Raw genomic sequence first — 22,745 nt, forward strand, 5'->3', positions numbered from 1 at the left:
TCATCATAAATAAACAGCATTTATTTTCTACGCCAGTAAAGCATCACATCTATACATTCTTTTTTTACAAAAAAAAGTGTGTTTTGCTTCAAGTGTTGGAAAGATGAGTGTTTGTTTTTTTTGGAGTGGGGATGAGCATGATTCGGGGAGGCGGTGGGAAACACAAAAAAGTAATATTGGCACCGGATTTAAATAACGTGGAAACCCGCCGCGATTGAAAGAAGGAAGAGGCGCTGCGGTGGAGAGAGAGAGGCGCAAGTTCAAATCCTGATCCTCTTGTGCAAAATTGTCACCGTTGGAGATCCGTCGCTGCCTGCTCTCGTTTTGGGGCCTGTAATGATGTCTCAGAATATGGGGAAAGGGGGAAGAATTTGGGGAAGGGGAAATGGATGATGGCGGCGCCTCTCCTTGGCATTTCACAGTCGGTCGATGGCTCCGATCCAGACAGGCCCGCCACTGGCCCCCGGCCGCCTCCCCGGCCCCTCCTGGGCGCCATCACATCGCGGTCTCTCCGCTGAGATGCTTGTGGGTGTCGTTTTCCGGGTAGATCAAGTGGTAGGGCTTCTCATTCTCCTCGGCCCCCGAGTCGCCCCCCAAGTCGGCGTCCTGCAACTCCAGTTCGTGGCGCGACAAATGCTCCACCACGCCTGCGCCCAGAGAGTCGCCCAGGACGTTGATGGTGGTCCGCAGGCGGTCTCTGGGGGAAGAAACGGGGCGGCGGTTAAGATGGGGCGTGAAAGCATATGGGGGTCTGGGTGGACCGCAAGCTGAACGTGACCTCAACAGATTGGAGAACTGGACCCAAACAAAATGAATTTCCATAGGGACAAATGTCAGGTTCTGCACTTCGGCAGGAAGAACCAGATGCACAAATACAGGTGAAACTCGAAAAATTAGAATATCGTGGGAAAGTTCCTTGATTTCAGTAATTCAACTTCCAAGGTGAAACTAATAGATGAGATTGACTCATGACATGCAAAGCGAGATGTGCTTCTACTTCTCAGAGGTCCAATCTCGCTCGATTTGCAATCCTTGTTTTGCTGATTTCCTTGAATATTCTAATTTTATGAGATTGTTAATTTGGGGTTTTCATCAGCTGTGTGCCATGATCATCGCAATGATAACAAATCATGGCTTGACATATCACGCTTTGCATGTCACGAGTCTATCTCATATATTAGTTTCACCTTTCAAGTCGAATTATGGAAATCAAGGAACTTTCCCACGATATTCTAATTTTTCGAGTTTCACCTGTATAAGATGGGAGATACTTGGCTCACTAGGAGGACATGTGAAAAGGATCTCGGGGTCTTAGTGGACCACAAGCTTAACACGAGTCCACAGTGTGATGCAGCAGCAAAAAAAGTGAATGCTCTTCCAGGCTGCATCCACAGAAGTCTAGTGTCCAGGTCAAGGGAAGTCATAGTTCCACTCTATTCTGCCCTGTGGGACGCGGGTGGCGCTGTGGGTTAAACCCCAGAGCCTAGGACTTGCCGATCAGAAGGTCGGCGGTTCGAATCACCGCAATGACAGGGTGAGCTCCTGTCTTTCGGTCCCTGCTCCTGCCAACCTAGCAGTTCAAAAGCACAAAGTGCAAGTAGATAAATAGGTACCGCTCCGGCGGGAAGGTAAACAGTGTTTCCATGCGCTGCTCTGGTTCGCCAGAAGCGGCTTAGTCCTGCTGGCCACATGACCCGGAAGCTGGACGCCGGCTCCCTCAGCCAGTAAAGCGAGATGAGCGCCGCAACCCCAGAGTCGGTCACGACTGGACCTAATGGTCAGGGGTCCCTTTACCTTTTTATTCTGCCCTGGTCAGGCCACACCTGGAATCCTGTGTCCAGTTCCGGGCATCACAGTTTAAGAAGGATGTTGACAAGCTGGAAGGTGGGCAGAGGAGGGCAAGCGGGAAGATCAGGGGTCAGGAAACTGAGCCTTATGAGGAACGGATGAAGGAGCTGGGTGTGTTTACCCCAGAAAAGAGGAGATAGGACAACCTTCTTCTAATATCTCACATGGAAGAGGGAACAAGCCTATTTTCTGCTGCTCCAGAGGGTGGGACTCGAACCTGTGGCTTCAAGTTCCTGGAAAAGAGATTCCAGGAAAAAAACTTTCTGGCAGTCAGAGCTGTTTGGGATGGAAGGTGGTGGACTCCCCTTCCTCGTAGGTTTTTAAGCAGAGGACGGATGGCCATCTGCCATGGATGCTTTAGCTGAGATTCCTGCATTGCAAGGGGTCAGGCTGGATGACCCCTGGGGTCCCCTTCTACTGAACAGACTCGAAATAAGACAGTTTCCTATGCTCCTATTTCAAGTGGACCCTGAGGACTAGAAACGTGGGGTCATTCCCTGAAAAAGAAGCTGCCTCTCTGACTTTCTCCAAGGCTCCAGTCGCAGATTTTGGGCCAAAGCTGTCAAGAAAGCCGCACGATTCATAACTGCAAAATCTCATTAAAAGTAAATTATATTCTATTATATTTGAAAAACAACTGTAAGCAATCAACATCGTTTGCACGGTTATCTGAAGATATGCAAGATGAAATTGCTACCTATCCGGGTTGAATAATACAATATTTTAGGTCGTGGTTTAACACGGATAGGAGACGAAGCGAAATGGAAAGATGGAAAGTTGAATTTTGTAAATCGTCAGACGGGAGGGAGGGAAGCCGTCGGGCTTAGTTGAGCCAAGGAGATAAAATAAGAGGATATGATGTGACGTAACGTGATAATGTGTAAAACCAACAAAAATTATTTTAGAAAAATAAATGAGTAAATAAATAAACATGATCCCTCCAGCCCAGGCAGGCAGCGTCACCCCTTCCCGCCTGGTGGGGACTTACAGGAACCAGTCGACCGCCATGATCAAGGTGATGTCTTCGGTCGGCAGCCCCACGGACGTCAGGACGATCACCATGGTCACCAGACCCGCCTGGGGGATGCCGGCCGCCCCGATGCTGGCGGCCGTGGCCGTGATGCTGCAGAGAGCAAGAGGGAGTTGGGTGAGCTGGGGTTTGGCTAGATGTCCCTTGGGGGTCCCTTGGCGAAGATGCCAAAGGGTCCCTTTGAGGACTGCGCTCAACATGCGCTCACAATTTGGAAGGTGTCAGGAAAAAGGGAGAAATAGATGGGAAATTTTTGTACTTTTCTGTCTATAAGACGACCCCATGTATAAGACGCCCCGTTTTGGGGGACTCTGATTTAAGAAAACGGGGGGAAATCTATATAAGACCCCCCAAATTTTGGACATTATTTTTTTAGGGGGGGGGACTAGTCTTATACACGGTAAAATACAGTAAATAAAATGGAAAATTTAATAAATATTTTTCAAAGAAAGAAGGAACGGAGCCCCTCTTTTGCCCCCGCACCTGATGGTGAGGATCTGGCCAAAGTCCAGCTCGTAGTTGTTGACCTGGGCGATGAAGATGGCAGCCAGCGCCTCATAGAGCGCCGTCCCGTCCATGTTGATGGTGGCTCCCACCGGCAGGACGAAGCGCGTCACCCTCTTGTCCACGCCGTTGTTCTCCTCCAGGCACCGGAAGGTGACGGGGAGCGTGGCCGAGCTGCGGGAGAGAGGACGGGGCGGCCCCAGGGTGAGCCAGCCTGAAACCCTACTCAGAGTAGACCACCCTCACCCCCCCCCCCGGGATCCAGGTCCGAAGGGGATTCGCACCAGCAGCTCCTTTCCCCTAGAGGACCCTGGGAATTGCAGTTGGCTGGCCAGCTTTCAAAAAGTGAAAATTGGGACACAAAGGTTGCTTCTTTTTTTGCAAAACCTTCCCCCAAAATTGAGCAATCTTAAAGGGTTTAAGGGAGCAAGCTCGTTTTCTGCTTAAAGATTTGCACATTTGCGCATGCAGAATGTCGGCACCCTATATGTAGAAAGGAGCAAAGCAGGGATATTTGAGGGAGCAGGCTAGCAGGCGAGGCCCATGACTTACAGCAGAGGAGCCTATGCAGCACAAAACACGGTTGCTGGATGTAGGATTTATTTTATTTCTTTTTAATCTCATCTTTTGGAAATGTACATCCAGGTTTTTCTCCTTTAATTTTTTTGGGGGCCCCCCAAGAGAGTGGGGCCCTAAGCAAGAGCTTGTTTAGCTTAGATTTAAATCCGGTACTGGCATAGATAGATAGATAGATAGATAGATAGATAGATAGATAGATGATAAATGATCAATCTATCAAAAGATAGATAGATAGACAGACAGATAGATAGATAGATGAGAAAGATGATAGATAGATAGATAGATGATAGATAGATAGATGATAGATATAGATAGATGATCAATCAATTGAAAGATAGACAGATAGACAGATGATAGATAGATATAGATGAGAGAGAGAAAGAGATGATAGATGATAGATATAGATAGACAGATAGATAGATAGATAGATATAGATAGATGATCAATCAATTGAAAGAAAGATAGACAGATGATAGATAGATAGATGATAGATAGATAGATAGATAGATAGATAGATAGATAGATAGATAGATAGATCTATCCAGGTTTTTTTCCCTTTAAATTTTTTGGGGGACCCCAAGTGAGTGGGGCCCTAAGCTATAGCTTGTTTAGCTGATACGTAAATTCGGCGCTGGGCCTGATCCATTCAGGGTGCCAGGAAGGGTGGCACAGCCCCCCCCCCAGCCAGGAATCCGCCCCAGGGTCCCGGAAATGGCCCTCGGGGGCCCCTTGGGGTCTGCTGGGCGCCCGCTTACCTGGAGGAGGTCCCGAAGGCGGTGACGAGGGCCTGGAGGAGCCCCCCCAAGAAGCGCCAGGGGTTCTTGCGGGTGACGGCAAAGTAGATGAGGGGCAGGACGAGGAGGCCGTGGACCAGCAGCCCCACAATGACCGTCAGGGTGTACATGCCCAGCTGGCCCCCCATCACTGCCAGGTCGTCCATCTCCAGGATCTTGCCCGCGATCAGGAAGAGGATCCCAATGGGGGCGTACCTGGGGGGGGGGGGAAGAAGGGGGATCAGGACCAGCCAGAGCCTCCGCCAGCTTCTCATAATCGCCATTTTAATTTTTGTGGCTTGTGGGCCTCTGGGAAGCAAAGCAAGGCTCATGAGGGCGAAGGAATCCGCCTTGCGGCTAGCCAGGCCACTGAGATCAGTGCTGTCTGCACTGGCGGGCAGCACCAGCACACTAGGTTGATTTTAATTCTTATTTTTTGAAGCAGTTCTTTTTACTGAGAATTTTATTTTGTTTCTTGCAAGCTGCTTTGAATTTTGTTGGTTTTTTTTGCAAACGGCTTTGAATTTTATTTTGTGTGTATTTTTGGTAAACTGCCTTGAGGTTGGCAGAGCATGAGGTTTTTAAAACGAGGGTGGTGGGTTCGAGTCTGAAGTTGGGTGAACGATTCCCGCGATGCAAGGAGGTGGGGCTGGACCCCTTTCCGACTTTGCCCCATGTGGGGCTCAGACCCACAACGCCGAGAGGAAGGGGGTCTTGCGCTCTACCGACTGGCCTGGCCTGAAGCTGCAGACCGATCGCATAATCCTAGAGTCGTGAGGGGCCCCCCAGGGGTCATCCATCCCAACCCGCTGCAACGCCCGACGGAGAACTCGAACCTGCGACCCGGCTCCCCCCCCAAAAAAAAAAGCCGGAAGAATTTCTGCTAGGTTTGGTGGGAGAAGATATTAAGAAGACAGACCCAAGATTATATCTGTATGCAAGAACAGCAGCTAGAGTGGAAGTTACAGGAGATTCTGCCTGTAAGGGAATGGCAGATAAAGCTGGTCGAATACGCTGAAATGGCAAAACTGACATACAGAATTTGCAATCAGGAGGAGACGAAGTACCAAAAAGAATGGAGTAAATTTATGGTTTATATAAGTGAGAACTGTAGGAATATGAAAATGTTGGCAGGACTGAATTAAATCTTATGTCCCGGAGTAATTTTTAACCAATGAAACTGTGAATTCTAGATTGGAATAAGAAAACTTGCGGAAGAAAAGGACGGAAGTCAATGGCTCTATGGAGCATAAAGTAGGATATATGTAATATATCGAACACATTGACCAGATGCTTGGAAGCTGTGGCTGGATGGTTTCGGGGAGCCGATTGAAACTAAATCCTTTGAAGACAGAGGTCCTATGGCTGGGTCAGGATGGCATGGGGATGAGAGACCAACTCCCTTCTCTTGCGGGGGCCCAATTAGTGCCATTGCCTTCTGTTAAGAGTTTGGGTGTAATCCTTGACGCCTCCCTTTCCATGGAGGCGCAGGTTACAACAACAGCCAAGGCGACTTTTTTCCACCTTCGCCGCATCAAGCAGTTGGTCCCTTCCCTTTCCCGCCCTGACTTGGCCACAGTGATCCATGCGACGGTCATCTCCAGGCTTGACTACTGTAATTCGCTCTATGCGGGGCTGCCCTTGAAGCTGTCCCAGAAACTCCAGCGGGTGCAGAATGCCACAGCGAGACTCCTCACGGGGTCTCTGCCATGGGAGCATATTCACCCAGTGCTTTTCCAGCTGCACTGGCTCCCGGTGGAGTACAGGGTCAGGTTTAAGGTGCTGCTTTTGACCTTTCAAGCCCTTCACGGCCTAGGACCCTCGGACCTACGGGACCGCCTCTCCCGGTCTGCCCCACGGAGAGCCTCAAGGTCCCTAAATAGCAACACCCTAGTGGTCCTGGGCCCTAAGGAAGTCAGATTAGCCTCAACCAGAGCCAGGGCCTTTTCAACTCTGGCTCCGGTCTAGTGGAACTCTCTGCCTCATGACACCAGGCCCCCGCAGGATCTGATTTCTTTCCACAGGGCCTGTAAGACAGAGTTGTTCCACCTGGCCTTTGGCTTGGAGCCAATTTGATTCCCTCCCTCCCTCTCTTTCTTTTTTCTTTTCCTTCTCCTCCTGCGATGAGGCTACATTTTAATATTTTAATGTTCCATTATTTTAATGTTGTATTTTATTTTTGTTTTTAAGTTGTAATCATTCATCTTGTTTTTATTATTGCTTGTAAGCCGCTCTGAGCCCGGCCTTGGCTGGGGAGGGCGGGGTATAAATAAAAATTATTATTATTATTATTATTATTATTATTATTAATATGTAATAAGACTTGATGTTTTTGTTGGTTGGTGTTCTTAAATCTCAATAAAAAGCATTTTTTGGTGGAAAAGAACCGGCAACCCGGAGATCCCCGGGTTGAGCGCTCACCAGATGATGACGGCCACCATGCGGAGGATGGCCTCGTTGAGGGAGTCGAAGAATTCCCGCAGGGGCAGGCCCCTCTGCTTCATGCTGCCGATGACCAGGCCAAAGCAGATGGAGAAGACCACCAGGCCCAGGGCGTTGACGCCGTTGACCGACCCGGCGCCCGGGACCACCTCCTCGTAGCTCAGCACCTCCGGGAGGGCGCCCAGCGCCTGGGAGACGTTGCGCCAGATGCCAGTGGCGTTCTCAGGCGGCGGCAGCGGCGAGGGGGGCCAGGCCAAGGCGGCCATGGTCGTGCTGCTGCCGTTGTGGGGCAAGGCCTGGGGGGCGGAGGTGGGGGCTCCCCTGGCCAGGGTCCGGTTGACGACTCTGATGCTGTACTGGGTCTTGTACTGGGGAGAGGGAAAACAGAGGATTGATTTGATGCCAAACCAGGAAAGCTGCCCATTGAGCTCCATAGAGCTTGCACTGGCTGGCAGCAGCAGCAGCTCGCCAGGGTTTCTGGCAGGCGGGCTGGTCCTGTGCCCAAGAGAGGAAGGATCCAGTCTCACGAATTCGAATCAAGGGGTTGATTGAATACAAACTCCCAAAACTGTTGCCTGGTCCGTCGAGCGCAATAGTGTGAGCACTGGCTGGCAGCAGCAGCTCTCCAGAGTCTTGGGCCCCCAACACAGTTGGTCTAGCCCTGAGCCCCAGAGAGGAAGGATCCAGTCCTCACTGATTCAGATTCAAGGGACTCATTTAATACAGACTCAGGAATCCGTTCCCCATCAAGCTCAATATGGCCCACACGGGCTGGCAGCAGCGGCCCTCCAGGCAGGCAGGTGGGCTGGTACTGAGCCCAAGGGAGGAAGGATCCAGTCCTCACAGATTCAAATCAAGGGGTTGATTTACTACAAACACCGGAAACTGCTGCCTGGCCCATGGAGCTCAATAGTGCCTGCACTGGTTGGCAGCAGCAGCAGCAGCTCTCCAGAGTTTCCAGAGTCTAGCCCTGAGCCCCAGAGAGGAAGGATCCAGTCCTCAGGATTCAGAATCAAGGGACTCATTTAGTACAGACTCAGGAATCTGTTCCCCATCAAGCTCAATATGGCCCACACTGGCTGGCAGCAGCGGCCCTCCACAACAGCCTTAAGACCGAGCCGGATCCACTACACTGGATGGGGCAAGACGGGGAACCTGCCCAGCTGCGCCCCCTTACCTGTCTGAAGCAGGCCTCCACCAGGTTTGGGGGGAACATGTTCCTGCGGACGGAAGGGGGAAAGAAAACCAGATTATTTTGGTGGGCTGCCTGCCCGGGATGGTTCAGCTGCAATCCTGGCTTTTCAGGGGGTTGGGCTGGATGACCCCCCGGGGTCCCGCTCACCGGACGAGGTCCAGGAAGGCGTCGGTGGTGTGGACCTGCTCGACGGTGCCCTGGCGGTGCAGGGCGTCCTTGCTGCCCTTCCCGGGATGGATGATGAGGACCATGAAGATGCCGATGAAGACGGCAATCAGGGTGGTCAGCATGTAATAGACGACGGCGCGGAAGCCCATCTTGCCTGAGGCGCTGCTGTCCAGAGACGCCATGCCTGCGGGGCGGGACAAGAGAGAGAAGAGGGGAAAAACTAGGTATTGATTTGAACTCCAATTCGAAATCAAATCCAAATTCAAAATAAATATTTAAATATAAGTGACGAAATTCAAATTCAAATTAAATATTTAAATATAAGTGACGAAATTCCAATTCAAAATAAATATTTAAATATAAGTAACGAAATTCAAATTTGAAATTCAAATGCAAAGTAAATGTTTCAATGTAAGTAATGAAATTCAAATGCAAAGTAAATGTTTCAATGTAAGTAATGAAATTCAAATTTGAAATTCAAACGCAAAGTAAAGGTTTAAATGTAAGTAATGAAATTCAAATTTGAAATTCAAACGCAAAGTAAAGGTTTAAATGTAAGTAATGAAATCCAAATTTGAAATTCAAATTGAAATTCAAAGTATTTAAATATAAGTAATGAATTTCAAATTTGAAATTCAAATGTGAAGTAAAGGTTTAAATACAAGTAACGAAATCCAAATTTGAAATTCTAATTGAAATTCAAAGGATTTAAATCTAAGCCATTAAATTCAAATTTGAATTCCAATTCAACGTTCAAATACAAGTAATATAATTCAAATTCAAAGCAAATATTTAAATATAAGTCGTCAAATCCAAATCCAATTTGAATTACTTATTTTTAAATATTTCTGTTTATTTAAACCTTAAACCTTTATATATTTATATGTCACGCGCACACGCGCATTTCTCGACGCCCGCGTTTCCCCCGTGCAAACGCGCCCCAAGATCCCGCCCCGCAGGGTGGGCGCCCAGGTGCATCGGCTCACCTGTGATGAGGCTGGAGACGATGAGGGGCAAGACCAGCATCTGCAGCATTCGCATCAGGAGCTCCCCGGGGAAGGAGAAGTACTTGACCTGGCGGAAGGTGAGCTTGTAGGGCCGCAGGGCCAGCGCCAGGGTGACCCCTGCGGGGCGGAAGGAGGGGCTCAGAGATCCGCTCCCGGAGGCATGGGCAGAGTGCCGCCGGAGCCAGAGGCGGACTACAACTCCCATGGTCCCCTGAACGCACTCGCATGGGATGATGGGAACCGGAGTCCCGGACTTTAAAAAGTCACTTCAATCCCTTCTGTAGCTAATTTGGACGTGGGCCCACAGAGCTCAGAAACCCAGACCATTTATCAAATTTTAAATTGGGTTTCGTGAATATCGGCTGGTTATTTTGTCCGCCTTTGACCTGCTTCATAATAATAATAATAATAATAATAATATTGTATTGGTGGCTCCCAACAGAATAGTAAAAACATGATAAAACATCAAACATTAAAAATTTGCCTTTGTAGAAGTGTAGCTTGTGTATAATAATAATAATAATAATAATAATAATATTCTATTGGCGGCTCCCAATAGAATATTAAAAACATGATAAAACATCAAACATTTAAAATTTGCCTTTGTGGAAGTGCAGCTTGTGTATATTTAAAAGGGGGAGGTGGGGAGATATTTAAAGAAGAGCTTAAATATTTTCCTTTTTAAAAAGAAAATAAAATAGAGAGTTTTCATGCAGTTCTTTCCCTCCAAGCCAATTAATTCCCAAATGAGGATGCAACAAATTTGGGGAAGGAATAAAAAGAAAAAAATATGAAATTGAAATGAACTGCAAAGAGACCAGATTAGGAAATGAACCCCCCCCCCCCATTGCAAAACTTTAAGTTTTTACAAAACTTTAAGTTTTAAAAAAATAAACTTATTTAAAGTTTTAAAAATATATCATTCTTTTTTGAGATCTAGCAAGCGGAGAGAGCGAAGCAGGTCTCCCCTCTGCAGCTTGCTGGAGTTTTTTCCCCTCCCAATCCTCTGTAATCCTTGCAAATTTTTCTGGCTCTTTTTCTCCCTCTTCTTAATTTTTATTTTGTTTAGGAACCGGGAGCCGTTTGGCGTCACCCTGCAAGCAGCTCGTGACCGGCTTAATCTGACCCACACACGCAAAGCGGGGCGGCAGCCTTCCCCGTCCGGCGCTGGCCGATCCCCAGATCTCCCAGAAGGGACCCCTGGGGCTCATCTAGTCCAACCTCCTTTTGCCCACCGCAGCATTCGAACTCGTGACCTGAGATCGAATCTTGCGCTGACTGAGCTACGTATTCTGGATTTAAAGAAAGCAGCGCATTATCTGCTTTCCAGGGGGCAGGTGTGGAACCTTGAGCCTTACTCAGCCCCAGGCTTGAATTTGGATGGGTCCCCCAAAGGTCATCCATCCCAACCCCAGAGGGAGTCCATTTTGGGTGGTCACCTTGTGGCTTGGAGGGGGTCAGATGTTAAGGAAGAGGCTTAACCCACCCACCCCACAGCCTGCCTCTTCCTAGCGACGATGCCCTTTCAGAGAAGCGGTGCGATCGCTCGGTGGCCCACGATTCGAATCCTGCTCGCGATTTCATCCGGCGATTGCCCTCTTCTCCGAAAAGAGCCCGCCACTCTCCGACAAAGATCCTGGGCTGTGCCTCAGTTCCCCCCATTGCAATTTGGTCGGGAAAAGCCATGCACGCTGCAAATTTTCCCAGTCCTCTTTTAAATCCTGTAGCGGGGAGTTCCACCGGCCAACTCTGTGCGAAATCAGGGCTTTCTCGGGACGGCAAGGGGATTCGGCCCCGCCGGACTCCTGGCACCCCAAAGATGCCCCTCTGAGGCTATGCAGGGACCCCCAAGCCCCCCATTGCGCCCCCTTACCCAGAAGGACGGCGGTGACGGTGAGCAGGACGAAGGCGTTCCTCTGCAGGCAGCTGCGGACGCTCTCCCGGGTGACGGCGTACATCCTGGCCTGCGCCTGGGCCGCCCTCTTGCGTAGGACATGGCGCAGCCGCTGCCCCCGCCCGCCCCCCGGACCCAGCGCCTTGGACTCCTCCTCGTTCAGGAACAGGCTGTTGGCGCGGGCCTGGCGCTCACCCATCGCGGGGGCCGCTCAGCACCCCGGGGACCTGGGTTCGGGGAGAAGAAGGCGAGAGCCAGGGGGGTGAGCGCAGCCACAGCCGGCCGGAGCAGGAAAAAAACACATGGGGGGGCTGGCCTTCCTTCCTTCCTTCCTTCCTTCCTTCCTTCCTTCCTTCGCCACCTAATTTCTCTCTTTCTTTCTTTCTTTCTTTCTTTCTTTCTTTCTTTCTTTCCTTCCTTCCTTCCTTCCTTCCTTCCTTCCTTCCTTCCTTCCTTTCCTTCCTTCCTTCCTTCCTTCCTTCCTTCCTTCCCTTTCCTTCCTTCCTTCCTTCCTTCCTTGCTTCCTTCCTTCCTTCCTTCCCTTTCCTTCCTTCCTTCCTTCCTTCCTTCCTTCCTTCCCCTAATTTTTCCCTTCCTCCCTTCCTTCCTTCCTTCCTTCCCTTTCCTTCCTTCCTTCCTTCCTTCCTTCCTTCCTTCCTTCCTTCCTTCCTTCCTTCCCTTTCCTTCCTTCCTTCCTTCCTTCCTTCCTTCCTTCCTTCCTTCCTTCCTCCCTCCCTCCCTCCCTCCCTCCATTCCTTCCCTTCCCTTCCCTCCCTCCCTTCCTTCCTTCCTTCCTTCCTTCCTTCCTTCCTTCCTTCCTTCCTTCCTTCCTTCCTTCACCTAATTTTTCCCTTCCTTCCTTCCTTCCTTCCTGCCTGCCTGCCTGCCTGCCTGCCTTTGCCCCCCAATTTCTTCCTTCCTTCCTTTTTGTAATACCTTGGTGCTCTACTGACAGACCCTTCAGAACTGTCATATCCACCGTCATAAAAGCCCCAAAGGATTAACATGAAATACAAGGGTAATATCCAAGCGCTGCGTTCTCCTGGGTTTAAAAAGCAAACCAGCCCTGCTGTGTGGGACAAAGCAGGAACCCGGCTTCAGCTGGCGTCAAAAATAATAATGTTTCAGCATTTCTGCAGCAAAGTTTTTCTTGTGCTGAGTGGCCAAAACCACCTGCTTTCTAACATTCCAGTGTTGTAGAACTGTGGAAAGGGTTCCCCAGGGGTCATCCAGTCCAACCCCCTTGATTCCCAGAATGACTGACAGCGAAGGGACCCGGCGGTCATCTAGCCCAACCCGCTGCGATGCAAGAATCTGGGCTGCGCCTCTGCCCCAGTCGGGTCGCCCCGATTAAAACTGCCGTCCAGAACCAGCTCCCACCCCCCCAGAAAACCCCTTGGTGCAACCTCTGAGCAAAAAGCAACGGGCCCATTTTCTGGAGGGGGAGACTGAGGCTCCGCCGGCCGGGAGAGTGCCCTGAGGGCACGCGAGGACACAGCTGGCATGCCAAGACCTGGCTTGGCACGGGGAGCCGGGATTTTAAAATCCAGCCATCTGCAAAGCAAACCGGCCTCTCTGGACCAGCCGGGGACTGGACCCCTTGAGCCGACCCACCTCTGGGTGCTATGTGGGGCTCCTTGGGACGGGCCCAGATCCGTGGCTTACCTGGAGGAGCCTCTGCCAGACTCAGGTCCTCTGTGCCAGGGAAACCTCTCGCCTCTGCCGCTCTTGAGCTCTGGCAAGGAAAGAGAAGTCCGGGTGAGGCTTGGAGGGAGGAGGTGGCGCCAGGCCTGCGCGTGGGGCTTTGGGCCCCCTGTGGGACGCCGGGAGAGGAGCTTAACCCTCTTGCGCAGCCTGGAGAGGGAGGCGCGACGCAGGAGTCGGGCTGGATCAAGCCCAGGGCTCAGGGCAGCCCCGGTTGCCGTGGATCTGTTGCTCTAGGTTCCTGCACAGAACGGACCAGGGGAACCCAAAGGTCATCCAGCCCAACCCCGAAGGTACCCTGGCTCAATGGCTGGAGGGCGGAATGGGAACCTCACAGGGAGGTTGCTCAGTGGACAAAGAGTCGGCCACAGTCGCTTTTGCCATGCGGCCCTCGAAAGGGGCTTAGAAGGAAAAGCCCAATTGTGGAAGGAAATATTTTCTTTCTTTCTTTTTAGAAAGGTCCATGCTGGGTTTCGGTTGCCCACAGCATCCGGAGAACGGGTGCCAGGGGGTTAAGTCGTTTGGCAATGGCAGGTAGACTGTGCCTGTGAGGGGAGACTCCCTTGAGGGACCAGGAGCAGGAGAACCGCCTCGCAGGGTTGCAAGCGAGATGTGGGGCGGCCCCTCGGAGGATAGAAAGCAGGATAGCGTTGGAATTCCGTGCCGTGCAATGCATGAAAAATTGCAAGGAAGAGGAAATTGCAACGTGCCATGCAGAGAAAAACAAATTGCAGCGCCAGCAGTGCATTGCAATGAAATAAAACCAAAGCGGAGATTTGGGGCAGAAAAGAACGGCGGGGGGGGGGCGGGGCTCCTTCTCTAGCAGCCGTTTTCTGCTTCCCAAGGCAGGGAATGCTTCTGGATTTGAGTTCCTGGAAACGGGCTCTGGGGCTCAAATCCTGACAAACTGTGAGCGCTGCGGTCTCCCTTCCAGACGGCAAAGCGATTTGCGACGCTCAGGGCATCACTGGCCACATGTGGGCATGCAAAGTCCTCCGGAGGACCCCCCCCCATATTTCTGTGCCCCCCATTTTCCCTGCATGGCTTACTCACATATCCTTTCCGCACCAGACGGACAAGCTCCTGCGCTCTCTCTCTCTCCTTGCCAAAAATCCCTGGATGCAAAGAGGTGGAGAAGGACCACCTCCGAACAAAGCAGGCGAGATCGGAAAGGGGGGGGGGAGAGCGGCTGTGTGCCCACGCCTGGGGAGGGAAGGGGGGGGAGATGCGGAGAGGGGCCCAATCCGGAGGAGAGAGTCTGTTGCCAAGGCCATCTCCCCGGAAGATGCAGCGCCAAAGGAAGGAAATCTGGAGCGGAGATGAAGGCAGAGCCCCCTCGACCCACACCCACACGTGGGGGGCTGAATCGGCCTGGGGGTGGGTTGCTGCCCAGCAGCCCCCTCCCCAATTCAAAGCAACGATCTGGCTTCTTCCGGAGGGGGAAACCAGGCATGCGGTCTTTTGCAAATTTCAAAAAGCTGGATGCACGGATCGCTAAAAAAATTAAAATGGCAACTTGCAAAAAAAAAAGGAATTTCAGTTTGCGAAAGGGAAAATAATCAGAATTAATCCTTCCGCAGAACTGAATCCGGTGCTTGGGCTATAGTGGAAATTTATATTTTATATTTATGTTTCTACTGTTCTGCATTGAATGGGAGACCGTTATGGACATAATCGAAAGGAAGCCCTGTGTTCGGATCCTCAATTGTTAAGTCGCAAGCGTCCTACTCCACAGGGCTGTTGTGGGGATTAAATGAGGGAGAACCACAGGCAGATGGGCGGAGTAGAAATCATAAATTATTATTATTATTATTATTATTATTATTATTATTATTATTACTCATGCCGCCTCGAGCTCCTTGGAGAATGAAGGCCGGCGTGACAATGCAAGGAATGAATAAAATGGGCCCATCGTCCTGCTTCGGTTTTTTGGGGGTATCTTTGCTCCGTTGCCAACAGCGCTGCGCGGCGGAACGGGGCCTGTTCCCATTTTACAGGACTGTAAAAAGTCCAGAGGCTCCGAATGATCAGCCTAACAGCCAGGAAAGGAAGGAGCAGAGATGCCCCCCAGCCGCGTGCGAGAGGCCTGGGCACGGGGCCCAAAGGGCGCCTCTGAGCACGTGGGGAGCGCCTGCAGGAAAAACGGACCTGGAACTTGAGAGCAGGATTTCCTCGCTCCTGCCAAAGCCGTTTCGCCAGGAGGATTTGAAACCTTACACCGGCTGCCGAGAAAAAATAAAAAGCGTTTCCAGATTAAATAAAAACGAAGGCAGGCAGGAATTTACTCCCTCCTGCGTCAGGGAACGAGCCTCCATCTTTCCCTGCGCAGAAACCCTGCAAAAATCAGAATTTTGGAGCAGAAAGGGCCCCAAAAGCAGAGAATTGGGACTGTTCGCCTTTTGTTCAAAGTCAAGAGCAAATGCCATTCTATTATTATACGCAGAGGCAGGGCAGGCGCTCTGAGTGCAGAAGGTCGGGCAGGTCTGTTGCAGCTACAAAAGGCTGCAGACACAGAGGGCTTATCCATTGGTGTTGTCGGCACTGACCGGCAGGGTGACAAGGGACAAGAGCAGCAACGCCAAACCGCTGGACCTTCTGCATGCAGAGCACCTGTTCTGGCACTGGGCAAAGGTGGTTCGCTTAAATGCAAAGTTTCTGGTCCTCAGCGCTGAGAAGAAGGGCATGGAGATCTGCTTTGCGTCACCCGCACTGGCTGGCAGCAGCAGCTGTCCTACCTTGAAGGAGGAGGGCCTTCTGCACTCAGGTGCTTGACCGCTGAGCTCCATGCGGTCCTCATGAGTCTGAATACAAGCTGAAGGAATGGAAGAAGCTGCCTTGGACCATTGCTCTGCCTAGCGCAATACAGCCTGCACTGATTGGCAGCAGCACTCCTGCTAGGAGATCCCAGGTTTGGACCTGAGAAACCTTCCGCATGCCAAGCACCTGTCCTCCCCTAGTCCTCAATATTACCAACAGGCGGCTGGTTTAAACGGAGCTGAAATCGGCCCACCTAGCTCACCACTGCCAGCACTGGCTGGCAGCAGCAGCAGCAGCAGCTCTCCACAGTTTTGAGCAGGGAGTCTTTTCCTGGCCCTGACTGGTACACCCAAGACCTTCTGCATGCAGAGCACCCCCCCTGCTCTGCCCAAGACACTTGCCTTTGCAAGACAGTAGCTGCCAGTTGAGACTGGGCCCAGAAGGCGGGTTTTTTCCCCTCCCCCAGTGAATCCTTCCTGGCGTGTTGGCCAGAGCAGCTCAGTGGGCAAAGCCTGAAACTCGTGATCCCAGGGTTGTGAGTTCGAGACCAAGATTGCCGGGGTTGGGCTGGATAACCCCCGGGGGTCCCTCCCCTTCTATGCTTCTACATCTGGAGTGCCAGACAGATGTTCCTCGCTCTTTCTTCCCTGGAGAGGAATAAACTTCCCCTATTTCGCTTTCACCATTTTGGGCAGGCTGGGGGGCGGACGGGGAGGGGGGCCACGAGGGCCTGCTCCCCCCCTCTTAACGCTGGGGCTGGCTCTGGGGCCGCCATGAGGTTGCCAGACCCCACAGATTTCCCACCCGCCTGACTCCCCACAAATTACCCCCCATGATTTGTAAGGGGCACCAGGGGCACCCATAAATTTCTCCTGCTCCCCTTTCCCCTGGCAGCGACCCCGCGAGGAAGGCTTCATTTATATTTATATTTATATTTATATTTATATTTATATTTAGGCTTATAGAGAAAAAGACAAAACAAAAATACCAAATACAAATACGAAACGAAAATACCAAATATGTTTTCCCCTTTTTCTAAGCAAAACAATACTTTCACACGGATGCAAGGCAAACACAAAAACGGGGCGAGAGAAACAGAGGAGGACTAGGAAATTGGGGGGGGGGAGCCTTGGCACTCCACCCACTAGGCAACACTCTTCCTCTCCAACTACCTCCTCCTCAGTCCCATCTGGTATGTGTCCCCCCAACACCCTGGTGGGGTTTCCACCTTCCTCCCCGCCCCAGATCCCCCACCTAGACACGCGTCACGTGTGAACGAGGCAGGATGGCGTGCAGGCGGGTAAGGCGACGTGGCGGGAGAGAGGAAGCAAGCAAGCGCAGGCGGCGGATGGAGAGCGAGGCCGCTGCCCTACCTGGCCGGGCTGCTGTGGCTTCTGCAGCGGCGGCAGCAGCTGCTCCGTCCCCGTCCGCACGTGCGCTGCCCGCCCGCGGCTCCGTCTTCCGGGGCTGCTGCTGCTGCTGCTGCTGCCTGCCGGGTGCGCGGAGGCGGAGGGCGCGCCTCCCCGGAGCCCATTGGCCGTGCCGGGCGGGCGGGTCCGCGCCCAGGGCCGCCTCCCAGCTCCCCAGGGCGGGCAGGGCTGCCGCGGAGCCGGGGCGCGGAGGAGGAGGGGGACAAGGGCGCCCCAGGGCATACGCAGAGTGCACCCGGGCCCAGCCTCCCAAATGAAGGACAAGGGCGTCTCTGGGCACACGCAGAGTGCACCCAGGCCCAGCCTCCCAAATAAAGGACAAGGGCGTCTCTGGGCACACGCAGAGTGCACCCGGGCCCAGCCTCCCAAATGAAGGACAAGGGCGTCTCTGGGCATACGCAGAGTGCACCCGGGCCCAGCCTCCCAAATGAAGGACAAGGGCGTCTCTGGGCACACGCAGAGTGCACCCGGGCCCAGCCTCCCAAATGAAGGACAAGAGCGTCTCTGGACATACGCAGAGTGCACCCGGGCCCAGCCTCCCAAATGAAGGACAAGGGCGCCTCTGGGCATACGCAGAGTGCACCCAGCCCGAGCCTCCCAAATGAAGGACAAGGGCGCCTCTGGGCATACGCAGAGTGCACCCGGGCCGAGCCTCCCAAATGAAGGACAAGGGCGCCTCTGGGCATACGCAGAGTGCACCCGGGCCCAGCCTCCCAAATGAAGGACAAGGGCGTCTCTGGGCACACGCAGAGTGCACCCGGGCCCAGCCTCCCAAATGAAGGACAAGGGCGCCTCTGGACATACGCAGAGTGCACCCGGGCCCAGCCTCCCAAATGAAGGACAAGGGCGTCTCTGGGCACACGCAGAGTGCACCCGGGCCCAGCCTCCCAAATGAAGGACAAGAGCGTCTCTGGACATACGCAGAGTGCACCCGGGCCCAGCCTCCCAAATGAAGGACAAGGGCGCCTCTGGGCATACGCAGAGTGCACCCGGGCCCAGCCTCCCAAATGAAGGACAAGGGCGTCTCTGGGCACACGCAGAGTGCACCCGGGCCCAGCCTCCCAAATGAAGGACAAGAGCGTCTCTGGACATACGCAGAGTGCACCCGGGCCCAGCCTCCCAAATGAAGGACAAGGGCGCCTCTGGGCATACGCAGAGTGCACCCAGCCCGAGCCTCCCAAATGAAGGACAAGGGCGCCTCTGGGCATACGCAGAGTGCACCCGGGCCGAGCCTCCCAAATGAAGGACAAGGGCGCCTCTGGGCATACGCAGAGTGCACCCGGGCCCAGCCTCCCAAATGAAGGACAAGAGCGTCTCTGGACATACGCAGAGTGCACCCGGGCCCAGCCTCCCAAATGAAGGACAAGGGCGCCCCAGGGCATACGCAGAGTGCACCCGGGCCCAGCCTCCCAAATAAAGGACAAGGGCGTCTCTGGGCACACGCAGAGTGCACCCGGGCCCAGCCTCCCAAATGAAGGACAAGGGCGTCTCTGGGCACACGCAGAGTGCACCCGGGCCCAGCCTCCCAAATGAAGGACAAGAGCGTCTCTGGACATACGCAGAGTGCACCCGGGCCCAGCCTCCCAAATGAAGGACAAGGGCGCCTCTGGGCATACGCAGAGTGCACCCAGCCCGAGCCTCCCAAATGAAGGACAAGGGCGCCTCTGGGCATACGCAGAGTGCACCCGGGCCGAGCCTCCCAAATGAAGGACAAGGGCGCCTCTGGGCATACGCAGAGTGCACCCGGTCCCAGCCTCCCAAATGAAGGACAAGGGCGCCTCTGGGCATACGCAGAGTGCACCCAGCCCGAGCCTACTAACCGCCTCTGTCCTTGCAGCAAAGGAAGAAGAAGGGAGCCCCAGGGCATATGCAGAGCGGGCAACTTCCCTTGAAAGCAAGGAAGAAGGGGGCCTCTGCGCATAGGCAGAGCGGGCTCTTCCCGAGCCGGCCAAAGGAAGGACAAGGGCACCTCTGGGCATACGCAGAGTGTGCCTATCCCGGGCCTGCCAGCTGCCCCTCCCCTTGCAGCAAAGGACAAGGGTGCCTCTGGGCATGCACAGAGTGGGCGCTGTCTGAGCATGCCAACTTCCTCTCCTCTTGCCAGAAAAGGGTGCCTCTGGGCATACGCAGAGCGTGCACCGCCCAGGTCTGCCAGCCGCCTCTCCCTGATGCAGCTGCTTGGGAGGCAGGATCCGCACCCGGGTCCTTGGCCAACGCCATGTTGCAACAGCCTCCTCCTCCTCCTCGCATTTCCCCTGCGGAAGCAGCTCTAACCTCCAAGCAGCCGTTCGGGGAAGGAGTGCGCTGCCCGCCCCGCCCCTCGCACCCGCTGCCTGGCAGGCAAAAGCTCTTGCTGCCTCCCGGGTAACAAAACCAGAATTTGTGGGCCTCCCGGGAAGCGGAAGGTTGGGAGATTCAGCTTGGGTAAACTGGGGAACTCCCTGCCACAAGACCCGCCTTGGCCAAGCACAAATCCCGGCATCCAATCTTAGATTCGTGTAGGTTTTCCTCCTGAGCCTTCCAGCTCCAAACACAGAAGATAATAATAATAATAATAATAATAATAATAATAATAATAATAATAATAATAATAATACTATAATAATAATAATAATTAGACCCCAAAACATGAGGAGTCGGGGGCCCTATCAAATCGCCCCTTTTCAAAGCGGATTAAGGGCGTTACGCACATTTATTAATTATATTTACTAATTAGAATAATCGATTAGAATCATAGAACTGCCGAGTCGGAAGGGACCCTGAGGGTCATCCATCCCAACCCCTATCTTTTTGCCCAAATACAGGATTCGAACCCGCAATCCCGAGATTGAGCCTCTTGCATACCAGCCGATTTAAAGATTGATCTGCTTTCCAGGTGGCAGATTTGGACCCTCAAGCCTTCTGCGGCCCCCAAAAGCTTCCAATCTGGCCCTCCGGGCTCTCACCGGCCTGGCTCCACCCCTTTGCGCTTCCTTCCCTGCCCTCGAACTCGGCTCAACCTTGAAGGGAACCTCCATGGACAGAGACAGTCTACCTTGGTCCGCCAATCAAGGACAGGAGGCTCTTGAAGTCCGCGTCCCGTTTTGGGGGGTCAGGATCCTGGGCTTTTAGGGTGACCCCCTGGGGCCCCGATCCTGCCGGATTTCTGATCCAGGCCGGCAGCTCAAAGTCGCCGTGACTTCTAGGCCGCGTCTCCCCGGAGATGCCGACCCGGGAACGTCACACGCCCTGAATAAACCGGGGAGGCCCAAAAATAGCTCCCCCCCCCCGGGAGACGAGGCCGGGCGCCTGATTTGCCGGGCAGAAAAGGGGGCACCTCCTCTGGCGCCCCTGCCCTCCTGGATTCAAGGGCCTTGGCCGTGGGGCAGCCCCGTTCCTGGTGCCAAAAGAGGGGGGGCCAGAAGTGTGTCACTGAATCCGCACCCGGTGCCCCAGAGAGGCTATTAAAAGATTTAACTGGCGCACGGCAAGGCGGGCATCTAGGGCAGAGGCGGGCGGGAGCCGCATACCCCTCCAGCCCCGATCGTCTGGGGTGGGGGAGCCCTTTTAGCCTGGGGGGCGCATGCCAGGGGTAGGCAGAGCAAATGCAGATGTGATTTTCCCCACTTTGGGGTCCCATGGGTAGTGGGGTGCAGTGAGCGGAGCATGGGGGGAGAAGGCCTGGGAGGGGCGCGATCCTGTTGCAAAGTGGGCTGGGGCTCTGCCAACTCTCTGCCTCGCAAGAACCATATTTTTGGAGCCCAAAATTAAGAAATAAACATAATTGTGCACAAGACCCCCAGTTTTAAATTTTTTAAAAAGGGGGAAATATATCTTCAACACAGAAAAATATGTATGTAGGTAAAGGCAGATTCGCACCAGCTTCTCTGTCCTCCAGCCAAGGGGGAAGAGGCACGGTTGGGGTTCAAGGATGGTGTGGGGTACGATGTGGGGAGACAGAGAGGCTTTGGGGGGTGTTTGTGACCCATCCGGGGTCTGCGGCTCCCCAAATAGTGGGACAGAGCCTCCTGGTGCAGAAGCAGTCTACCCCTTGCGAAGAAAACCACCAAGGGGGTGGGAGGGAAGCTGCAGACTTTATTCCAGGCGGGGGAAAGGTGGTTAGAGCCCCCCAGGAGGTTGAACCCCTTTCCAACTAGGGCTGAGTACACGCCCCCCCAAGTCTGAAACCCTGGAGAGCAGCTGCTGCCGGTCAGTGTGGGGCTGCAGTCCTAAGCTTGGTGCCCCCGCGAGCCTGGCAGCTTCCGGTTCAAATTGCCCTCCATAAATGGGATAGTTTTTCAAACCGCTGGTCTAAAAGAAGCCAGACCCTTGGTCAATATAGCTCCATATTGCCCACACGAGCCGGCAGCATCTCCTCGGGGTTCGAGGAGCTCTGCCCAGGTCAAACTTCTTTTACGGCAGAGCTGTGGGTCTTCCTTGAAGAGCAAAACAGAAGAAGTTTGACCCAGGCAGAGCTCAGGAAAAAGACCTTGAACCCGAGGAAATGCTGCCGGCCTGTGTGGGCAATATGGAGGTACAAGGAGCAAAGGTCAGGCTTCTTTTAGACAAGCGGTTTGAAAAACTGTATTTATCCCATTTATTAAAATGAAATTGTTTCAACTGGATTTTGAATAAATGCGCTGCTCCTGTTTTGAATTTTACCCTGCTATTTCCCCTCTCTTTTATAATGTTTTATTTAATTTCCACAAAAAATTCCATAGTCATTTATACTTTCGTTTTATCGACCTCCCATTCCGTTTTCCATGGTTGTTGCTGTTTGTAAATATACTACCTGATTGCAGCAGCCTCTCTACCGTGTCATTTTCCCACATAGGGGATCACGCAATCTTGACAGGGGGAAAGTAATAATAATAATAATAAAAATAAAAATACGCCACCCATATGGGACCGAGAAGCTGTAGGCCTGCGGACATTTGGAACATCCTCTTTTTATGAAATATTTTAACTGCAGGACTGAGATAAAAATGCACAATGAGATAATTTAAATAGATTTTCAAGGAGAAATAACCAATATATTTAAATCGGATACACGGTGGGAAAATCTACAATATAAGGAACTGGAGGAAGGCGGAGAGGGGTGGACATGAAGTTTCGGCAGTGCTGTTTTTCTGGGGGGGGGACACACATCCCTAAACATTTTGTGAATCATTTGTACTTTTGTCCATTTACTGTATTTATTATTCCCATGTACTGGTGATTCTCTCGGGTCAAAATGAGAGTACCTCTCAACCTTTTTGTAAGAAATGGGGGAAAAAGCACTGAGTTTCGGTATTCCAAATTGGCTGTGCAAATTTATATTGTTATGATTTTGTAAAATGACTATTTGGACTAATTAAGGAATGCAGTACAATATTAGATCATCACGCCCCGAACTTCAGAGCACGGGAAGGCACCCAAAGCTATATCATTTGGCT

The 22,745-nt window shown here is 52.6% G+C and overlaps 1 protein-coding gene across 3 annotated transcripts; it reads right to left on the bottom strand.

Moving 5' to 3' along the window:
• LOC307207025 (excitatory amino acid transporter 1-like) lies at positions 1 to 17,343 on the bottom strand. Of its 3 annotated transcripts, none has more exons than XM_079960675.1 (11): positions 17,275 to 17,343; positions 13,106 to 13,175; positions 11,420 to 11,667; positions 9,526 to 9,663; positions 8,519 to 8,723; positions 8,354 to 8,396; positions 7,156 to 7,544; positions 4,717 to 4,950; positions 3,362 to 3,556; positions 2,837 to 2,971; positions 1 to 697 (listed from the first exon to the last, which is right to left on the bottom strand). In XM_079960675.1, exons 3-11 carry the CDS (start codon positions 11,637 to 11,639, stop codon positions 496 to 498), a joined length of 1,761 nt encoding a protein of 586 aa, XP_079816801.1. In that variant the 5' UTR covers positions 11,640 to 11,667; positions 13,106 to 13,175; positions 17,275 to 17,343; the 3' UTR covers positions 1 to 495. The 3 variants fall into 3 exon arrangements, with proteins under 3 accessions (XP_079816801.1, XP_079816800.1, XP_079816799.1); XM_079960674.1 differs by lacking the exon at positions 17,275 to 17,343 and adding an exon at positions 14,198 to 14,479; XM_079960673.1 differs by lacking the exon at positions 17,275 to 17,343 and having other exon boundaries at positions 13,106 to 13,411.
• Positions 17,344 to 22,745: the final 5,402 nt, after the last annotated feature.

This window comes from Podarcis cretensis, assembly GCF_951804945.1.
Source record: "Podarcis cretensis genome assembly, chromosome: 18".
Classification (NCBI taxonomy): domain Eukaryota; kingdom Metazoa; phylum Chordata; class Lepidosauria; order Squamata; family Lacertidae; genus Podarcis; species Podarcis cretensis.

Coding starts and splice junctions, on each gene's coding strand:
- LOC307207025 (XM_079960675.1), bottom strand. CDS start 11,639: ATGGGTGAGCGCCAGGCCCGCGCCAACAGCCTGTTCCTGAACGAGGAG. Junction 2,972..3,361: donor GGCCAGATCCTCACCATCAG/GTGCGGGGGCAA, acceptor TGCTCTCTGCAG/CATCACGGCCACGGCCGCCA. Junction 698..2,836: donor ATGGCGGTCGACTGGTTCCT/GTAAGTCCCCAC, acceptor TTCTTCCCCCAG/AGACCGCCTGCGGACCACCA.